Below are 20,500 nucleotides of genomic sequence, written 5' to 3'. Positions count from 1 at the left end.
TTTTAAACAAAAATTAGTCTTTTTATGGTATCTATTTATTTGTATACATGTAGTTTCTTGAATGTCATCTAATATTATTTTCTGTTTTTTTAAAGATTTTATTTATTTATTCATGAGAGACAGAGAGAGAGGGAGAGAGAGAGAGAGAGAGAGAGAGAGAGAGAGAGAGGAGAGAGAGGCAGAGAGAGAAGCAGGCTCCATGCAGGGAGCCTGTTGTGGGACTTGATCGATCCTGGGACCCCGGGATCACATCCTGAGCCAAAGGCAGATGGTCAACTGCTAAGCCACCCAGGCATCCCTATTTTCTGTTTAAAGGAAAAATGGTACTAAGGTATAAGGGTTTTAGTATAATAATAACTTGAATGAAAACCTCTAGGAGACACGAAGTACAATCAACTGAAGTTCAAGCCAATCAGAGGTAGAGCTTAGGCTGAAGGGTTAAATTTTGACAAACTCAGCACATTTCTGACTTTCTAATCATCTAGTAGCTGAATGTACTACTTGTCCTTGATAGTTTTCTCCCTGTGGTTGTCACAGAAAAAGACTAGAATGGAAGTACCTCTTTAAATACTACTTTCTTCTCAAGGTTAATAGCTCCTGTTCTGTCTGCATGTGTGCCTAGCAACATTTTAATTCCCCTCTGGATAAGTTTAAGATATTGAACAAATAAGCACATGTGCTCACATAGTGTGTGTGTGCTTGTCATCACTTTGTTGATGCATAGAGTAAGCCCATACATGTTGTCCCTAAAAACATTTCAGTCACTAGCCTATTTGGCACGCAGTAGTTACATAATAAAACAGCTATTATTGTTATCTCCAGGTGTGTTATAATACTGATAAAATGGCTGACATAGCAAATGGCCTCAACAAAGAGTTGCTGAATTTGTTTAGTTCTTCTAGAATTAATGTTCTATGGCACATAGTCAGAAAGCCCATGACGTTATTTATAGGAAAAAAATTCTCTAAATATTACATACAAGTTAGCTTGTTAATGTAGAGTCCACTTATTGAACATACTAATATTATACTATATGCATTTAATAAGACTTATGAAGAGGAATATGAAGAACCAGGAGACATAGTGTCCTACAAAGTTGAGTTAGCAGATGCAGATAGTCAAAAAAGGTAAGATCTTTCTAATTCATTTTTTTTTAAGTTAAGTTTCACTTTTTTTTTTTTTAAGATTTTATTTATTCCTGAGAGAGACAGAGAGAGAGGCAGAGACACTGGCAGAGGGAGAAGTAGGCTCCATGCAGAGAGCCTGACATGGGACTTGATCCTGGGTCTCCAGGATCATGCCCTGGGCTGAAGGTGGCGCTAAACTGCTGAGCCGCCTGGGTTGCCCCATCTAATTCATTTTTTGATGCTTATTAAAAAACCTACCCCCTCAAATCAACTATCTCTTTAAATGAGAAATTCACGATGTAAAAACTAAGTGATTTCAATGTTAGAATATATTTTACAAGGTCATGTTTATTTTATTTTTTTTAAAGTCATTTTTAAACTTGTGTGCAATATTGCTAATATTTGCCACATTCAAAAATTAGAAAAGTGGCTATAATGATATGTTTATATTCTTACCTAATATCTGGATTACTTAATAGATACTTCTGAATTTAACATTATTATTTGAAATGACTTTACCAAGGTGACATATCATATGAGGTTTCTTCTTTTCACCAAAGATACTCTTTGGATTTGTCTTATTTTGGTTTGCTATGATCCTTAAATAAAAACACATATTAATGGTTAGTTAGACATAAAAAATTCCCAAACTATAGATTTTTACTAGGTAGATTTTCCTATGTGATAAATAAATGAAGTATAATGGTTCACTTTGTAACTTTTTTTTTTTTTAGAATTTTGTCATTTACAAGTGAAAAATAATATCTAGCTGTATCTGTTCGTAATGATAAAATGACTCCAGGTCTCCTTTGCTGTTGAAACTTTGGCTAGGGTTTCATGTGTTTTGACTACAGAGTATTAAATTAGGTAAACAGCTGAATGAAGTTCCCATTAAGTAGCCCCTACACCAGTTTTTGTTTATATGTTCAGATCAACTTAGGCCTTGTCAGCATTTTGGAACAGTGGGCCTAAGTGAAGCACTTAGATCTGAAAAGCCCCATGTTTGGACCCAGATATTTAGCAGAAAATGTGCTTTTGGTAGGAGATAATCTTTCAGTCAGTAGATAAGAGATTTATATGGGCTACCATATTACTAAGGAAATGAATGACATCTCTGCTCTCTATTTGATTCTTTTGTATATCTTTTTTTAATTTTTTAAAAATTTTTATTTATTTATGATAGTCACACAGAGAGAGAGAGAGAGAGGCAGAGACACAGGCAGAGGGAGAAGCAGGCTCCATGCACCAGGAGCCCGACGTGGGATTCGATCCGGGGTCTTCAGGATCGCGCCCTGGGCCAAAGGCAGGCGCTAAACCGCTGCGCCACCCAGGGATCCCCTCTTTTGTATATCTTATCACAAATCCTGCTTTGACCTCCATTTAGGGTGTTACAGAAGGCAGAGAGAGTTACTGATCATGGTTTGGCAATGATTTTGCATCTTGAGTTTGGAAGGGCCTGTAGTGTTTCTTCTTTTCTGAGAAGAATCATAAAGGAAGGGATCATAAGTGACATGGAGCATAATCCAGTTTTTTGGTGGTACTATGTAAAGCTTACATAAATATTGAGAATTATTAAATATGTTATTCAATTCATAGAAAATGTTATTTAAAATTTACATATGCTAGTATAAAGTGATCATTATTAAAATTGAAAATAAATATCACATATGGCTTTTTTATTCTGATAGTTCATTGATGAAGAAAACGTTTATTTAAGTAATAAAACACTGATTTCTTTTTTTCAACATACAAAAATCAATTTTATTTCTATATGCCAGCAACACATATAACATCAAATTTAAAGAATAATGCCATTTACAATAGGACAGAATAAATCAAATACATAAAACACTGATTTCATCAGATTTCAATGAGATTGAAAGATAACTCTCCATTTTTAGAGGAAGGAATATAAGGAACCAAACTCATTTCAGAATATTATTTAAAAGAAGCTATCAATTAACATCATTCAGTTGAATCAGATTTGGACCAGTTGCCTGTTTCTTTAAAAGCTGTAATACTACTACATGTGGTTTTAGAATGTGTCCACAATAAGGTTAAAAAATAAATTAATTAATGTGAATAATTCTATTCCCTCAAGGTTTTGCTCTATTTGTTTTAATAAAACAAATGGGACTTTTAACTTTCTTTTCTATATCATTTCTTTCAACTCTTCTCTTTTGCTTGTCCCTAAACACGAAAGTTGCACATTTCATGATTATCAGAATACTTTTCTGTATGAAAATGACATCTATCAACATCATGTTTTCACCAAGGGAAAAACAGACCTCTTACATCTTCATCCGAACAACAGCTCTTCTTATGGTAAAAATAACTCAAAAGGTAATTTTTTTCTTGTGGATTAATATTATTAACAATGAATGTTGGCAAGTTAATAAAACCAGGAGGTATTGCAATATGTAGAAGCTTTATCACTATGTCATTCATTCTAAAACCAGAAAATTTAGTACTTAGAAAAACTTGGTTGAAAATATGTAATTTTCTAGCAAATACTCTTTTCAGTCAATGGACAACAGTGTTTATATTCAGAAGGAAAGCAGCCACTGTTGGTTGTCTCTAAAAGTTATTATGGACCGAGCTAGCATTTAAAAGATAACATGGGTGAACTTTTTACAACACTTACATGGATGATGAAAATCTAATTGGCACCATATTGCCCTCCCTTGCATCAAATCTTCTCACAAAATATTCAGATTTGATGTAAAGTTTCACGTAAGTGATAAAACCAAACCAAAACAAATCATTGTGCTTATATATCTACATTGTTATTACTAGTAAATTCCTTAGAATTTATAGTTTAGAATGCTGTGTGCAAATGTCTGATTTCAATTTCCAGATGGGGAGAGCACCATTTAAAGACACTCACAATAAATTATCTTGGTCTGGGAGTCCAATTTCATTTCCCTTTCTGCCTTAAATCATTGTGTGACCTTGAACATGTCACTTGCTTTCTTAGATGGCATTTTCCTAAGCTAAAACATAGGAACTTGATTGTTTTTAATCTGCCTTTCAAATATTATTTTTAACCTATGTAGGATTTTCAGAAAAATGAATAAATGTACCTTATATTAAGGATTGAGAGATACCTGAGAGCATTTTTTAAAAATAACTAGTTATAAAACTGATGATTACATTCTGATTGGGTAGTAGATGGCAGAGAACCATGATTTGTGGTAATCCTGCCTGTCTTGACATCTTTAATAAGCCTCTAAATCATTATGACCAACTGTGAACTATATCCATATGGGTATTTAGGACTTTACATAGCTCCAAAAAGATATTTTTTTTACCTACCTGGAGCCTGATATTCCAGTTGCCTTTGGAAACATGCTGAATATAAATACCCATTGAGTGTTACTTTAAAGATACTTGATTTATGTAAATAGACTTTACTTTTTAGAGCAGTTTTGGGTTCACGGCAAAACTGAGCGGGAAATACAGATCGTTCCCATACACACTCTGCTTTCACAAACTCATAGCTTCTCTCATTATCAACATCCCAAACCAGAGTAGTATATTTGTTACAATCAACAAACAGACTTACACGCTGTTATCACCCAAGGTCCATAGTTCACATTATGGTTCAATCTTGGTATTGTACATTCTGTGGGTTTGAACAAATTTATAATGACATGTATCCACCATTATAGAATCATAAAAAATTGTATAGTGCCCTAAAAATACTCTGTGCTCTGCCTTTTAAATTATCTCCCTCTCTCCTAACTCCTGGCAACCACTGATCTTTTTACTTTATAGGTTAGCCTTTTCCAGAATGTCACGTAGCGGGAATGATAGACTATGTAATCTTTTCATACTGGCTTTTTTTTTCACTTAGTAATGTGCACTTAAAGGTGCCTCCATGTCTTTTCATGGCTTGATGGCTCCTTTTTTTTTTCTTTTTGTACTGAATCATATTTCAGTGTTTGGACGTATCACAATTTATTTAGACATTTACTTATTGAAGAACAATTTGGTTGATTCTGAGTTTTGGCAATTCTGAATAAAGGTGCTATAAACATCCACATATATTTGAACATAACTTTTCAACTCATTTGGGTAAATACCAAGGATTGTAGTTGTTAGATCACATGGTAAAAATATGTTTAATTTTGTAGGAAATCACCAAACTGTCTTCTAAAGTGGCTGTACCATTTTGCATCCCCACCAGCGATGCATGAGACTTCTTGTTCTCCACATACTTGCCAACATATGATATTGTCAGTGTTTTGGATTTTCGTCATTCCAAAAATTGTGGAGTGGATTCCATTGTTGTTTTAACTTGCAATTCCCTAATGGCATATGATATGGAACATAATTTTATTTATTTTTTTTTTTAAAGATTTTTATTTATTTATTCATGATAGTCACAGAGAGAGAGAGAGAGAGAGGCAGAGACACAGGCAGAGGGAGAAGCAGGCTCCATGCACCGGGGGCCCGATGTGGGACTCGATCCCGGGTCTCCAGGATCGCGCCCTGGGCCAAAGGCAGGCGCCAAACCGCTGCGCCACCCAGGGATCCCTGGAACATAATTTTATATGCTTATTGCCATATACATATCTTCTTTAATGAAGATATGAAGGTCATTGGCCCATTTCTTAATTGAGTTTTCCATTTTCTTACTGTTGAGATTTTAGATTTTTTAATATTTTGGATAATGTACTTCAACAGATATGCATTTTGGAACTATTTTCCCTAAGTCTATGGTTTATCTTCTCATTCTTTTAGCAATTCTTTTACAGAACAGATTTTTAATTTTAATGAAGTTCAGCTTACCAATTATTTCTATCATGGATTCTGCCCTTGGTGTGTGTCTTAAAAAGTCATCACCATACCCAAGATCATCTAGATTTTTATGTTCTAAGAGTTTTACAGTTTTGCATTTTACATTTAGATCTATCATTCTTTTGGGTTAATTTTTGTGAATGGTGGAAGGTCTGTGTCCAGATTAATTTGGGGGCATATGGATTTGCAGTTCTAGCACCACTTGTTGAAATAGCTATCTTTTCTCCATCATTTTGCCTTTGCTGTTTGGCAAAGATCAGTTGACTATATTTATGTAGGACTAACTATGGATTCTCTGTTCTGTTGCATTGATCACTTTTACTATACTTTTACCAATACCACATTGTCTTGATTGCTGTAATTGTATAGTAATTCTTGAAGTTGTGTAGTGACATTATTCTCCTTCCTTATTGTGTTAGTTTTTCTGGCTCTTTTGCTTCTCTGTATAAACTTTAGAACCAGTTTATCAATATCCACTAAATAACTTGCTGGAATTTTAATTGGGATTGCATCGAATCTATGATCGAGTTGGAAAAAAGTGACATGTTGGCAATATTGAGTCTAACTATCTGTGAATATGGACTATTTCTCCTCTTATTTAGTTCTTTGATTTCTTTCATCAGAGATTTCTAGTTTTCCTCATATATCCCTTATACATATTTTGCTAGGTTCATTCTTATGTATTTCGTTTTTTTGTATGATGATGGCATTGTGTTATTAATTTCAAGTTTTACTTATTCATGTTGGCATGTAAGAAAGTGATTAATCTGTGTATCTTGACCTCCTATTGTGCAGCCTTACTATAATAACTTATTAATTCCAGGGGTTTTTTGGTTGTTTCTTTCATATTTTGTACATAAACAATTATGTCAGCTGTGGACAAAATTAGATTTATTTCTTCCTTCCTGATCTGTATACTTATTTCCTTTTCTTGTTTTATTGCATTAGCTAGGACTTCTAGCATGTTGTTGGAAAGGAGTTGAAGGGGGGACATCCTTAACTTTTTCCTGATTTTAGGGTTAAAGCATCTGGTTTATCATCATTAAGTATGATATTAACTGTAAGGCTTTTATAGATTGTCTTTATCAAGTTGAAGAAGTTCCCTTTTATTTCTGGTTTGCATCTACTGATATGATCTTATGATTTTTCTTCTTTAGCCTGTTGATGTGACAGATTAGATTAATTGATTTTTAAATCTTAAACCAAGACATCTGGTTTTTATGACTTAATGGGACTTTCAATGAAGTCTCATAGACTAAATTATTTTTTTTAAAGATTTTATCTATCTATTCATGAGAGACACACAGAGAGAGGCAGAGACACAGGCAGAGGGAGAAGCAGTCTCCCTGTGGGGAGCCTGATGTAGGACTCGATTCAAGGACCCTGGGATCATACCTGAGCCGAAGGTAGACACTCAACCACTGAACCACCCAGGTGCCCCTGAATAGACTAAATTAGATCATGCCTATACTTTCTGCATTACATTTTAAAGATTATTAAAAGGCTGCTTTGTCACCTCTTCAGCAGCAATTGATCCTCATAGTGGAATTTTGCAAACTTCCAAAAATATTGCAGAGGTTAGTTGTAGACATTTATATATAGGAAATGGCATCTCTTTGCACCAAAAAAATCAACTAATTTCTATTAAGGTTTAGGAGGAAAATACAGCTTATAATGGAAGTTTCCTTAAATTGAACAGCTTTTATGAAGTTTTCTCTGATGTACAAGTTACCATATTTCTCATAGTACTTGTGTGATTTAAGAGGTGATAGTTGTTGGAAATGGAGGTTCTAAATGCTATGTGTAATTGCCGAGCTATACAAACATCTGATTGCAACGAGTAAGTCCTTTGGGCAGCAACGCAGAATTTACATCACTGGAGAGTATTTTAGTCATAGCCTTTACCATTTTATATCATCTATTTATAGAGATAAGATATTTATATTGGAAAGAGCATAGGGATAATCAGATGAAGCTATATTCAATCTGGATAATGATATACATATGTTTATTTAAAATGATTGCAATATGGTGCAAAAATTGTTAAAGAATTTTTATTCTTCACAAAATTTAGACCAATATTTCACAATCTGGCTGCACATTATAATCACCTGGAGAACTTGGTGGAGGGAGGTGGAAAAAAACAGTGCTTGAAACCCATTCCCAGCATCTGATTTAATTGGTTTGGGTCAGGCTCATCCACTGACAGTTTTAAAGAGTACCTTCGGATGATTCCATTGTGCACCCAGGTTGAAAACCAATGATCTAAAGCAACTCATTTATTTAAAGCAGACATAATGAGGTGGTGACTAATATAATCTTGCTCATTTTGTAGCTTTCCAGAGGCAGGTGTCCCAGCTTAAACATTTTCTGTGCCCCTAACTGGTACTGTTCTTTCATCTGCAGATTTCCCCTTGCCCTCACCTCATCACTAGGCATGCTAAGAAAAAGAGGCAAAATGTGAAAATACGGTTCTCTCTGCATTATTTTTCATAAATTGCCATTGTAAAACTTGAGCAGGAGAGAATGTAGGAAAGTGAGAATTGACCCACAGGCTGAAATAAAAATGTGCATCAATTTTGAGATTTCATTACAAAATAAAATCTTACCTCCTTCCATTAGTCTAACTCATTAAGGTCTGAATACATCAGTAAATCATGATTATCATTTAAAACATAAGCAGAGTGAAAGTATTTTAACACTGAGATCTCAGTAAAGAAATGTTGATAAAATAGTGCTTATTGACAAAGGTTTACACCACAGAAGTGTTGGCTTATTGACAGTTTTATCAACTTTATTTAACTTTTGTAAATGATTGTTTTCAACACCAGGAGCTTCAAATGCAAAATTTGACACCATCGTGGATCCTGATGTTTATTTTCCTGCCACTGAGAAGTTAGGGGAAAGCAGCTTTTTTGAAAGAAATTTCAAGGAGAAAACGATAGATATGAAAAGCAATCAAAAGTCTGATGATTCCTGTGTATCACTTGAGAGCAAGGATTCTTTGCCAAGTATAGATTTAGAAAAACCTTCCATTAAGGAGCAATTATCTGAGGACATCAAAGAATCCTTGGAATTTAGCAATCTGCATGAGAGGCCAAACTTTGAAGATTCTAAAACTACAGAGTCACCACTGGTAAATCTCTCATTATGTTGATTATATTAAAATTTTTATAAGAAATGTCACAGAAAAATTTTATATTGACATAATATATTCTTAAATATTACTACCTATTGAAGTTAAAATGTGCTACTTTATATTATCATGAGATGGTAGCAGAATGACTCATATAGGAAAGAATGTTAATGACCTACAGGACAAATTCTAATATGGTAAATGCCATTATAACAAACGGTTTTCTGTGACAAATAACACTTTAAGGCCCACCTCATGTACCATGGTAAGAGAGCTGTTACTTTTCTAAATGAAATTTATTATTATGAATAATTTAATATAATAAATCCTTTCTAGCTTTTTACTGTATAGCCACTGGTTAAAATGAAATAAGTGCAGATATGTAGATAGAACCAGTCTTTGTGGCTTAATGTAAGTATAAGGTTTTAAAGGCAATTCCTTCAGAAACATGGCTAATAAAGAGATAGGGTATAGTTTTCATTTCATCTTAGAGAAAAAGTAAAGTAGCTCATTGTTGCGTTAATGCCAAGTTTTGAAAGTATATTTGAATCTCTGTTCTATATATTAAAAATCTTAGGTAATCATGATTACCTAATACATTTTTTGGAAATTAGGCAAGGCAAATATTTTAACAGCCCTTCAAAGTCATTCAAAATGAATCTCCTTGGTGCCTAAGGTGAAGGTGGGACCAAAAACATAGAAGAATGGATTTTGAGCCGCTACTACTTCTGCTTGGGGAACTGGATTTGTGCCCACTTTGTGATGGGTCTTCTTCCTTTTTGAAGTGCAAAATTGGAACTGAGACCTTTGTAGAAACTTGTTCCCTAAGACGTCTTCTCAGTCACTAAAGGAATATCCTGGGAGACACATTCACAGATACAACAAGATAAAGAGAAACTGGTTTCTGCAGAGGATCTGGGCCAGCTCAATAAAATATATTACCTGAAAAATGGAAAACTTGGGCTTTCATGTAACATAGGTTTATAGTTTAAATACACGTTTCTTGCCTAGAAACTCCAAGCAAACAAATTTATATATATATATATATACATATATATATATGTATATATATATGTATTAAGATTTTATTCATTTATTTGACAGAGAGAGAAAATGAGAGAGAACAAGCAGGGGAAGCTGCAGGCAGAGGCAGAGGGAGAAGCAGGCTCCCCATTGAGGAGGGAGCCCCCTGAAATGGGGCTCCATTCTGGGACCCTGGGATCATGATGAGCCAAAGGCAGATGCTTAACCGAATGAGCCACTCAGGTGTCCCAAATTCACATTAATTTTAATCCATATCTGTTGATACCTTAATGTGTCTGCCAGAAGAAATCCAATCCCTTCTAGAAGGCATTCTTACAATTTAGCTGATAATAGATCTCAAAAACAAAGCCTCATTGCAGATGAACTCTTCTTCCTCTCAGTGAAGAAAACAATCACAGAATGAATTTCTGCAAACAGAACTCTAATTTTCCAATTTCCATATGGCATTATGAAGAAGGCTGTGTGACAACCTACACATTCAGTGTCGTATTATGGGAGGAGAATTCTGAGCATATGGGCCCCAATTCGTTTATACTGGGTGCAAACCTGCTTGACCTGTGCCCAAGGAGGAGATATTCTCTTCTGTAACCTAATACAAAACATTTGGCCAGAACTCACGGATATGTAATCTGTAATTTGCATAATGGAAGGCAATCTAGCAGCTAAAATGATTGAAATAGAACTATTTTTACTTATATGGATACATCTCAAAAAAAAAAAATATGACGTGAAAATTTAAACGTAAAAGGACACATAGAGATAGGTCAGTATTTTTGGAAATATTCAAGCCAATTATAACTTTTTATGGACACATTTAGATATATTAATAATCAAAATATGCATTGGAGTAGACTATGTCCACTTCAGTACAATAATAAAATTAGCTCTAAAGACTAATTTTTTTTTGGTATGGATATCTGAAGCAGATATTTTTTTAAAGATTTTTATTTATATGGGGGGAGGGGCAGAGAGAGAGAGAGAATCTGAAGCACAGTCCACACTGAGCATGGATCTCGACACAGGGCTTGATCCTGCTACATCATGACATCATGACCTGAGCCAAAACTGAGAGTCAGATGTTCAACCAGGCCCCCTGAAGCAAATATTTTAAATTATTGATACTCAATTGTGTGATCAAGTCATGTTATATGTAATACATATCTACACATCTAAAGTATTTCATAATAAAAATTGAAATGTTACAAATCTACTAACCATATTTTGATTCCTTATACTACTACTGTAAAAAAAATGGTAAGAGGTTATGCCATAGAGAATGGTGCTTTATAGAATCTACTCTGTTTTCATCCGTGATGACTAGACCTGAACTGTCTTTATTCTCCTCCTGTTCTAGTGGAAGTCATTCCTTGAGCAGAGGCTACTTAAAGATCTATTTTGCTGCAGTAGAAAATTTAAAAGTGAGCAGTAGGGGCAATTTTTAGCAGTAGAATTACTTGACTTTCACTTGAGTGCACAATAGTTCATTTTACACTTCAGTTTTCAGAAACTGAGTCCTTTATCAAGGTGGAGACTATGAAATTAAGTACCAAGCTGTAGAGCAGCCGCAGTGGGGTAGGGTCAGGTGCCAGGAGGACCATGGACTAGTTAGGGACTCTTGATTTTGGATCTGAGACCACCAGCAGTTAACTTTGGGAAACAAACCAACCCACCTTCTTTGTTCTTATCTCTCAACTGACACCTAAAAAAAAAAAAAAAAAAACAAGTTCCAGATCCGCAGTTGTCTAATCCACATAAGAGCTTCACTAGAACTGAGGAGGTGCTGTAAATTGATAATCCGTGTCTGTGACAGCCAGTGAAGATGCCCTGAGTAGAGCCAACTTGGACTTGTCTTTGAAGGAGGTGCTTTATCGGTCACTAGCTTTATTTTGTAACATTTTATCATTTATATGACATAAATTTGAATTGAGTTATAATAAGTTTTGTGTTTATTTAGTGCCTTGAAACAGACTGCATTTGGGTATTAATTCAATCCATTAGGGAACTGTTAAATGCTGAGAGCACTCTGATTGTGTCTTAAGCCCATCTAGAGCTCTCACTTCTGAATCTCTAATCTGGTTCTTTCTTACTAGACTCATTATATTTTAATCCCATTCATATTCTTTCCTAGGATGAAAGCATATGGCAAAATGAATTCAGAAGGTGGGGATATAAACCTAGCCTTGAAATCAGCCCGAACCTAGGCCTGCTAGTTTCTAATCATTATGAACTTCTCAAATCACATAGTTTGCTCTTGCCTCAATTTATTACATGTATATTTGCTTCATGATGAGTATTTTGTTAACTTGGGTTTTGTCTATGACCACATTTATTCTCCTTGGTATTCTGTTTTCAACTTTGAAATTAGTTTATGTATCGGCAAAGGTACTAACTCAAAAGCACAGCACATAAGGGAGACTCTGTTTTCCAGAGTAACTCATATGCAAAGACACTGAAGGGAAGAAAATAAAAGAAGGGAGAAAGGAGAACTTCTTGTTTGGTGAACTTCCATCCTCCTCGAATCAATGGCAACTTTTGGATAGTTACTATAATTGTAGTTTATATGTTTTTCTAATCTTACTATATATAAGTGTTGGGTTATCGTCTATGTCTTCGCCATTAGAACCTAAATTTGATGAGGGCAGAATGAGTGCCAAGAACATAATAGGTGCTCAATGAATGAATGTGCTGCTTTGTTTTGATGAGATAAAATAAACTTAATTTTGTTGAATATTTTGTTTCCTAGTTGTTACAAGAAATAGCCCTCAGAAGTAAGCCTATAACTGAACAATATCAAGGACTCGAAAGATTCTTTGTTTTTGATAACAATGAAAGACTCAACTTACTTCCTTCTCATAGCTTAGAATGCAGCTATTCCAGTACTAGGATTACAATTGCAGGTAAATTCAGACACAAAGTCAGATGGCCTGTGAGCCAACCTAACAATTTTCTGGCATTTTTGTTTTTTTAAATACTTCATCCTCTCATTTTAGGAAATACTGGGGAATTCTGTTCAATGAATAAAGTCATTTTCTTCTTCTTCAGCTGAAATTTTTAACCCTGTGTGAGTGGCCATATATTTATATTTGAGGACACTCTCAGAATGTGAGAGAACATAACTGTAATGAGACTGAGGCGAGATTATTTTTAGAATTTAGAAATGTAGCCTTTACTAAATTGTGGCAGAAATTCTTTGAATCACTTAATTAACTGGTAAGTAGCGCATGATGATTCTTAAATACCATCTTAAAAGCAAATCTCAGATTCTCAGGATCTGTGAGATTTTTGAGATATAGCTGTAATTTCCTTCTGAAAGTTAGGTCATGCTGTCACCTATATTCTCAGGACTCCTATGTATTCAGATGTGTGTATTCACATACAGACTATTATACTTTGTGTTATATTATATATTTGAAAAAAATATTTGTTTTTATTCAGATGTGTGCCGTAATATCTTTGCAATTCAGAGTTTACTTATTTCTTTTTATCATGCTATGCAAATCTAATGCTTTTCTTACGTATAATCATGAGATTTTTGTCTTTTGTAATATATACCTCACCATTATAAGTGGTCCTTATCTAGCTAAACATTATCCAGTAAGACAATAAATAAAGCAGTAACATGGATTTCTCTCCTTTTTAAGGTTTAAATTAGTTTACCATTTTTCCATTTCAGGAGATGGAGAGTGGATGCCAGACCATAGCGTAAGTGCATTTGCTGATAATGCAGTTGCCTTGGGTGTTCTGCAGAGTGCCCAGAACCCATCAGTGAGTAGAACAGAGCAGAAGATGGGTAAGATCAGCTGAAAGGCCACAGCGCCGTACTGATGACTCACTGTGTTTTTTAGTTTGTCTCTGAGCAGTTTACTAGGTACCTGAAAATTAGTTTTTGCAGTTTCATAATATGAACTTTTTCAGATTTTAATAGGTTACCTGACATTTTTCTCCAAAACCAAGTTTAGTCATATTTTTCTCAAAAACATGAGTTAAGTCTTAGTTATTTTTACAACATTGTATTAGTGAAAGTTTTTTTTTTTTTAATGTAGCTCAGGGTATGGTATATATTTTAAACGATCTCATAAAAGATCGTTTTATTACACTCTCAGGAAACAGTGCATTTGTACTAGATTTTTCATGTCATCCACTTGGTTCAAATTGTGATCAGACATAGCCATTTGTGGAAGGAATGGTTTAGGTTAGGATTGCTGCTTGTAGCCATGGTTGAGACACCTCTGTTCTACATCCAGTGCCAATTGTGTTAACCCTAAAATCTCCATTTAAATTCATTAACTTCATTCTCTAACCAAAATAATTATAAGATTGTCTATAGGTTAAGTCTTTTGACATGTTGAATCTCACTGTAGTATTTTCCTAGAGAGATTATGCATAGAATTTTGACATCATTAAAACCAGTAGTTTTATTTTAGGTCATTATTATTATCCAGTAACACTTGCTACAGTAAATTTCCTTTATGCTGAATTTCACGGGAAGTTGCTGTAGATGATTGAGGAATTAAGGCAGTTCAACAGACATGTGTTGAGTATGTCGGCATGATGCTGGGGTTCTGAAGGAAAAGAGTTGCATTAAGTCATGTTCCCTGATCTCCGGAAGCTCACAGGTTTAGGAGGAACGCTTACCAAAAGGGGTTATTTGCCTTCATCTGAGGGCTATCTGTAAGCCAGAGATTTAATTACCTATGGTTTATCAAAATGTGCAAAATTTATGTGTCTCTCTTGCTCTAAATCCTATGATTAAAACTCCTTGGCTAGCTGAGATCCCTTTCATATGCATTTATGTTGAGAATCTGTCAGATTTAGAATGCCTTTTTAGTGTAAAAACCATCCTTTTATGATCAGTGTTTTTTGGCTCTATAGTTAGGTACCTATTCTTACATCAAAGTCTCAAGCAGCTTCAAAACTCCTGGTTGCTTCCTTCTGAGAACTGTTTTAAGTTACCATATATTGCTGAAAAGAAATTCCCATGCATGCTATGAGAAATTTGTTACTGAGACAGATATTTATGAATAAGTAGCCAAATGCTTTTAAGAATCAATTTGGAGTGACCAGTTGAAATCAATAATTTACTATAAAAAACATGTGTAGGAACATCTACTGTAGGCCAGGCACCGCCAGACACTGGTGATACAAAATAAACCCTTGTCCACCTATTCCAAGAGCTTAGTCTGGTATAAAGGTTTTCAAACCTTTGTATGACCGCATTCACGTGGGAAACCTGTTGTAATGGGAATTTCTCTACTTCACTCTTAAGATTCCTATTTATTAAAGCTGAGATAGGGTCTAGGAATTTGCATTTATTTTATCAATAATTTCATGTTATGCTGCTATAGACCATCCAAAAATCATACCTAGGGAAAACTGCTGTATAGATACGTAAACACATAAATTACCCCAAATAAAGTAAACATTCTATAAAAGGACTGTGAGTAACATACTTTTGGTGACTGACAATAGTAGCACATGTGATCAGTTATAATAGAGGTAGGTACATGTGCAGTCTTTTTTAGAAACGGAGATGGTAAAGTGATTGCTTTGCCATTGAGAAGTGTAGATCACCAAGGTGTTAGAGCCAAGTGACATTTCAGCTGGGTCTTAAAGAATTAATACGATTTACCAGTTAGGGGCAGAGGGAAATGACTTTCTGAACAGAAGCCATAGCCTGAAATAAAAATAATTTTCTGACTGTGCCTCAAGTTATCAAAATCTAATATTCTGAACTGATGCTAATATCTAAAGGAATTCTTCAGGAGGATTTTTAAGTTTCTGACTGTAAAAACACAATAGCTATGAAATGCAGCTGTGTGTGTAGCAGGAAGCCCATTGATCATCCCCAACCCCTGCCCAAACCTCCTGCTCCCCCACCCTGTCTTCCTATCTGTGCACAACCATGCAAACATCGGTAAGTCTTTAAACCAGGATCCATCTTGCCTCTTTCTTAGCCACCACAGCCGAGTCATCCCTGGAGCCTGCTGATCTCAGCTCGAATATTGATCCCAAATCTGACCACCTCTACCTTTATTGCCCAAGATGAGCCCAAGCCACTTGTCCATCATCTCTCATTTGTCTCTCAGTTTCACTTTTTGCCTTTTCTGAAGCAAGTTTCTATAACCAATTTCCATCAAATCCTACTGTTCATAGTCAGTGAGTGAATTGTTTCTAGAGTCATAAAATCGTGTATAGTTAGTTCACAGGGAACTAATCATATTTTCTGTAAACTTAAAACATAAATTGCATCTTACCAATCTCCTGCTTAAAAGCATTTTATAGCTTCTTATAGAAGGAAGAAAAAAAAATATTTCTTACCAGACATCACACAGCAGTACTGAGTTGGCCTGGCCTGGCCCAACTGCATCCTCTCCCAGGGTGCAGCTATGCTGGCTTTTTGTTGTTGTTGTTGTTGTTGCACAGGCCACACACTCTCTTTTGCTTGTTACCTTTAGAATTTGCTCTTCCATCTATCCTGGGATGATCTGTAGCCTCTTTCTCCCTCTTCATACCCTTTTCATATGATTGATTCTTTCCAATTTATCCATCTCAGCCCAGCTGCTACCTCCGTAGAGGCCTTCTGAAACCACCCTACCTAGTGCTAGCCTCTTGAGACCCCCCAATCACATTTACCTTTTTTTTTTTGTCCCTCTCCTATAACCTATTACTAGATGATATTATTTTACTTGTTTATTTTCTGCTCATCCTACACTTGGTTGGAAAGCAAGCAAGGACCTAGCCTGTCCTCTTCTTTGTTGTGTCCTCAGTGATGGAACACAGCCTGGCATCTTGTCAGCACCTAGCAAGCATGTCTAAAGGAGTGAAGCGGGAGAGCAGGACTGTGGGTTAGTTTGGAGTACATTGAGGGTAGGGGCCATGTCCCATTCACTTTTGAGTACCCTGATCCTGACACAGTGCCTGGGAGTTTTAGAATTTGACAAATGATTTTATAATCTAATTGTATTGGGTATTTCAATTCATAAGCTCTCAGAGTTGGAAGGGATTTAAGATACCAATCTGTTCAGCTACTAAATTACTCCTAAATTTTGTAGGTGAAATATGAATATGAATGTCTCAGGTCACAGGGTGATTTCTAATCTGGTGGAGTACTTCCCACTTTAGCCTTCTTTCTACTAACCCTATGCTGCTAAATAAAATGTTCATATGTATCTTCAGAACACTTAGAAAATACATTTTTATTTTTTATGTATAAATGCTTAGTAATTTACAAAGTAGAACAAGAATCTCAAGACAATGATGTTTTGCAACCTTTATTCAGGAATAAAATAGTGGCTCCTTTGTTCAGATGTTATTTGTTATTGAAACATTGTGCAAAAAGCATGTTGCTCTACTGATGTTTCGTCCAGTTCTAATGTTTTTATTTAGACCAGCAATAAAAATTATTGTACTAAGTACTATTCAGTGAGTGATTCATACTTTCATATCCTTGTCAGCATTCTTACGCCCACTAATAAAGCAGAAAGCGCCCTTCTCTTTTATCTTACCAATATATGATATGGTCTCAGTAGTCATAAGGCATATATTTTTTAGCTAATACCAAGGACAATTTCTTTAGTTATTTTTAGAGTATAACTATGGTCAAAGCTAATCTGTAATTTCCTAAGATTACACTGCCAGTAGTGGCACAAGTTACTCCAAAAGGAATTTCTTATGCTTATAATCTTACAAACTGGACTTTTAAAAAATTATGAAATGCTCCCTTTGATCATGGAATTCTTCATTAGTGTCAGTCTTAGTGGTGTTTCACATCTTAACCCCACCAATAACATTAATGAGCTTCTACATTAATAAGCTTATAGAGAGAATGATATATTCACCTAAATAAACAAAATAAATAAATAAGATGAAGGACCAGACTGAAGCATCTTCTGTCTCTTTCTATGTTTTAGGTACTTTAAATTACACTTTACATATATTTTCAATAAAAAAGATGATCTATCTGTTTGCTGCGTGCTGAGCATACATCTGCCCCACCCCCAAGTATACTTTTTTTTTTTTCTCAGTTGGGATTGGGATCAATTAACCTCTAATACTGTGGCAACCAGATGTTGTCACAAGAGTTTGGCAAGTGTTTTTGCTTTTCTGAATCTTCTGAAGGGCATCTATATTATGTTAAATTTTTCTCAACTCATATTTGCCTGTGTTGGCAGACGTCCAGTTCTTCCTCATAACACCTTCCACTTGTTTTATTTTAATCAGAGTTCTGCATTACTCGGAGTTTTGCTTCACTGGGACATAGCACAATAGAAATGGGAGGGTATCATTTTCCGCATAGATACAGAAGTTTCCATTCATACAGTTGAATTTCTATTAGACTCCTTGACCTGTGCTTCCACGATGGCTGTTCCGACCACAGCCTTACTATGTAGGAATGGCAAGGTTGCTTTTTTGTGTATTATGTATTTTTATGTATTTGAATATTTTATATCTGATGTACTTTTGTGTATTACAGGTAAAGGGGGGAATTATTTCCAAATTCGAGTCATTAAAGAAATCCATAGGGATATTTACATTTATATGTCCTAAAACATAGACACATTTTTGTCAATAATTTTTCTTTCTAATTGTCTCTGTGCACATAGACAAAAAGGTCAGAATCTTATTTTAATTTATTCATAATTTCATTCCAACAAAAAATGTTTTCAAAATTGATTTCTGAAATGTTCATTAAAACTGGTGCCCTTTGGGACTTACCTTCGTCAGTTTTAATTGCTTAAATAATTACATACTGCATTAGGATGTTTCTTAGGGTACTAGTTACAATCAAAGTAGATTTTTAAGTTGAAAAAAAGGACAAACCCAGTAGTCATTAAATGTTTAATACAAGACAACTACCTGTAGTTACTTTACTGAATCTCACAGTTTCCTTCGAGTTGGGTGGGCATAATATTATAATGGCGTATGTTTAAATATGATTTTCATGATATCAAAAATAGCACATTAATGTATCTAATATTTTGCACAAAGCCAATTTGTGTTAAGGGAATACGAGATTATCTTATAAATTATTTATATTTAATATAAATATATTTATCTAAAACAAGAATAATTTAGTACATATTAAAATATACCTGTACTAAAAAAATAAAAAAATAAAATAAAATATACCTGCACTATGAATTTCTAATTTTGTGCTTTGAATATTCCCTTGGCCTTCATTAAGGAATCTTGTGAGCAGTACCAAAAGATAGATATATGTATCCATAGATAGATAGATAGATATAGTTATTTTGTGTTAGTGTAAGATTTTGAAGGGATTTTTTTCCTACTATGAAAAAAACATACATGTTGAAGAAACCAACTAAATCAACCTTGAAATGGGCCAAGACAAAGTTGTGGCTGTCTTTATATAACAAAGTAATAACCTGAGTTAGGTCTATGTTTCTGGAACTTTTCCACTGAAGTGCCCTAATAAAGCAGCAGAAAGTGAACTCATATTTGGGAAAATTATAAATATGATCTCAATTTTTTCGAAGCCTGTGTTTTTCTAAAAGATTGTGCATACTATATTTTGTCTTTATATTTATTTTAATAGAAGAATGCTATACAGCATCAAATAAAATTCACTAGGAAGTGGTACCATACAGTTATCCTAGAATTTAAGGAACACAACACAGTTTGGGATGGTTATGGAATAGATTATAAGATTGGACATTGGGGGAAAAAAGTTTAGACATTGAATTGTTCTGGAATTAACTTGGTTTATAGATGTTTTACTTTAGTTAATATTAAAATTAGCTTGTCTTTTTCTGAATGTAGAAATGTAGAATGTAGGAAAAAAATAACCTGGAAGTGTCCTTTATGGTATAGGGAATGTAATTTGAGATTAAAACGTTGTAGTAAACCAGAATGCATGATAATCTGAAATCTACTTTCTCTTAAACTCTGTTGCACGACATTAACTGCTCTAGGTTTAGGGGGCTAGTATTTTGTATCTTTAAACATTCATTCACAATTTTTTTAAATAAGTTGATTTAAAAATTGTTTATTTTTCATTTTAGGCCAGATACCGCAGAGACCTTCAACAGCAAATTTACCCCTTTCCAGCTCTGTTAAAAAAAGTTCCAGCTGCCTTGGCTCCTCCCATCCTCGATCAAGAAGTGCAGCTGCTCGATCATTATCTAGAGCTGCTTCTGAAATTTCAGAAATTGAATATATTGATATTACTGACCACAACGAGCCTTTCTTAGATGGCACTGCTGATCAGCAAGCTTTAGAAAGTTTGGAAAAAGAATTAAATATGCTGAGAAATCTTGCAGGTAATGCTATTTTTTTTTTTTTTTTTTTTTACTATAGACAGTGTTAACTCTGCCTTCTGCTTGATTTTTCATGTCACACTCCAAGAAAACAAGACTCTCCTTTCCCTTAT

General features: G+C 34.6%; 1 protein-coding gene across 15 annotated transcripts in view; it reads left to right on the top strand.

Moving 5' to 3' along the window:
* Positions 1-20,500, top strand: part of ZBBX (zinc finger B-box domain containing) — a 112,192-nt gene that overhangs the window by 78,094 nt on the left and 13,598 nt on the right. For 9 of the 15 annotated variants that reach the window (XR_012022028.1, XR_012022027.1, XM_072807963.1 and 6 more), the window contains 6 exons: positions 1,048-1,127; positions 3,331-3,470; positions 8,762-9,066; positions 12,854-13,007; positions 13,784-13,900; positions 20,133-20,390. Coding sequence is in view for 8 of the 15 variants with exons in the window: in XM_072807963.1 (XP_072664064.1) it covers positions 1,048-1,127; positions 3,331-3,470; positions 8,762-9,066; positions 12,854-13,007; positions 13,784-13,900; positions 20,133-20,390 (1,054 nt within the window). In the remaining 7 variants the exon portion in view is untranslated. The remainder of the gene's footprint in view (positions 1-1,047; positions 1,128-3,330; positions 3,471-8,761; positions 9,067-12,853; positions 13,008-13,783; positions 13,901-20,132; positions 20,391-20,500) is intronic. The other 6 variants (XR_012022029.1, XR_012022032.1, XR_012022031.1 and 3 more) reach the window with 3 other exon arrangements.

The sequence above is a fragment of the Canis lupus genome, chromosome 31 (genome assembly GCF_048164855.1).
Source record: "Canis lupus baileyi chromosome 31, mCanLup2.hap1, whole genome shotgun sequence".
In the NCBI taxonomy this organism is placed as follows: Eukaryota; Metazoa; Chordata; class Mammalia; order Carnivora; family Canidae; genus Canis; species Canis lupus.
This window is presented reverse-complemented; position numbering and strand designations above follow the sequence as displayed.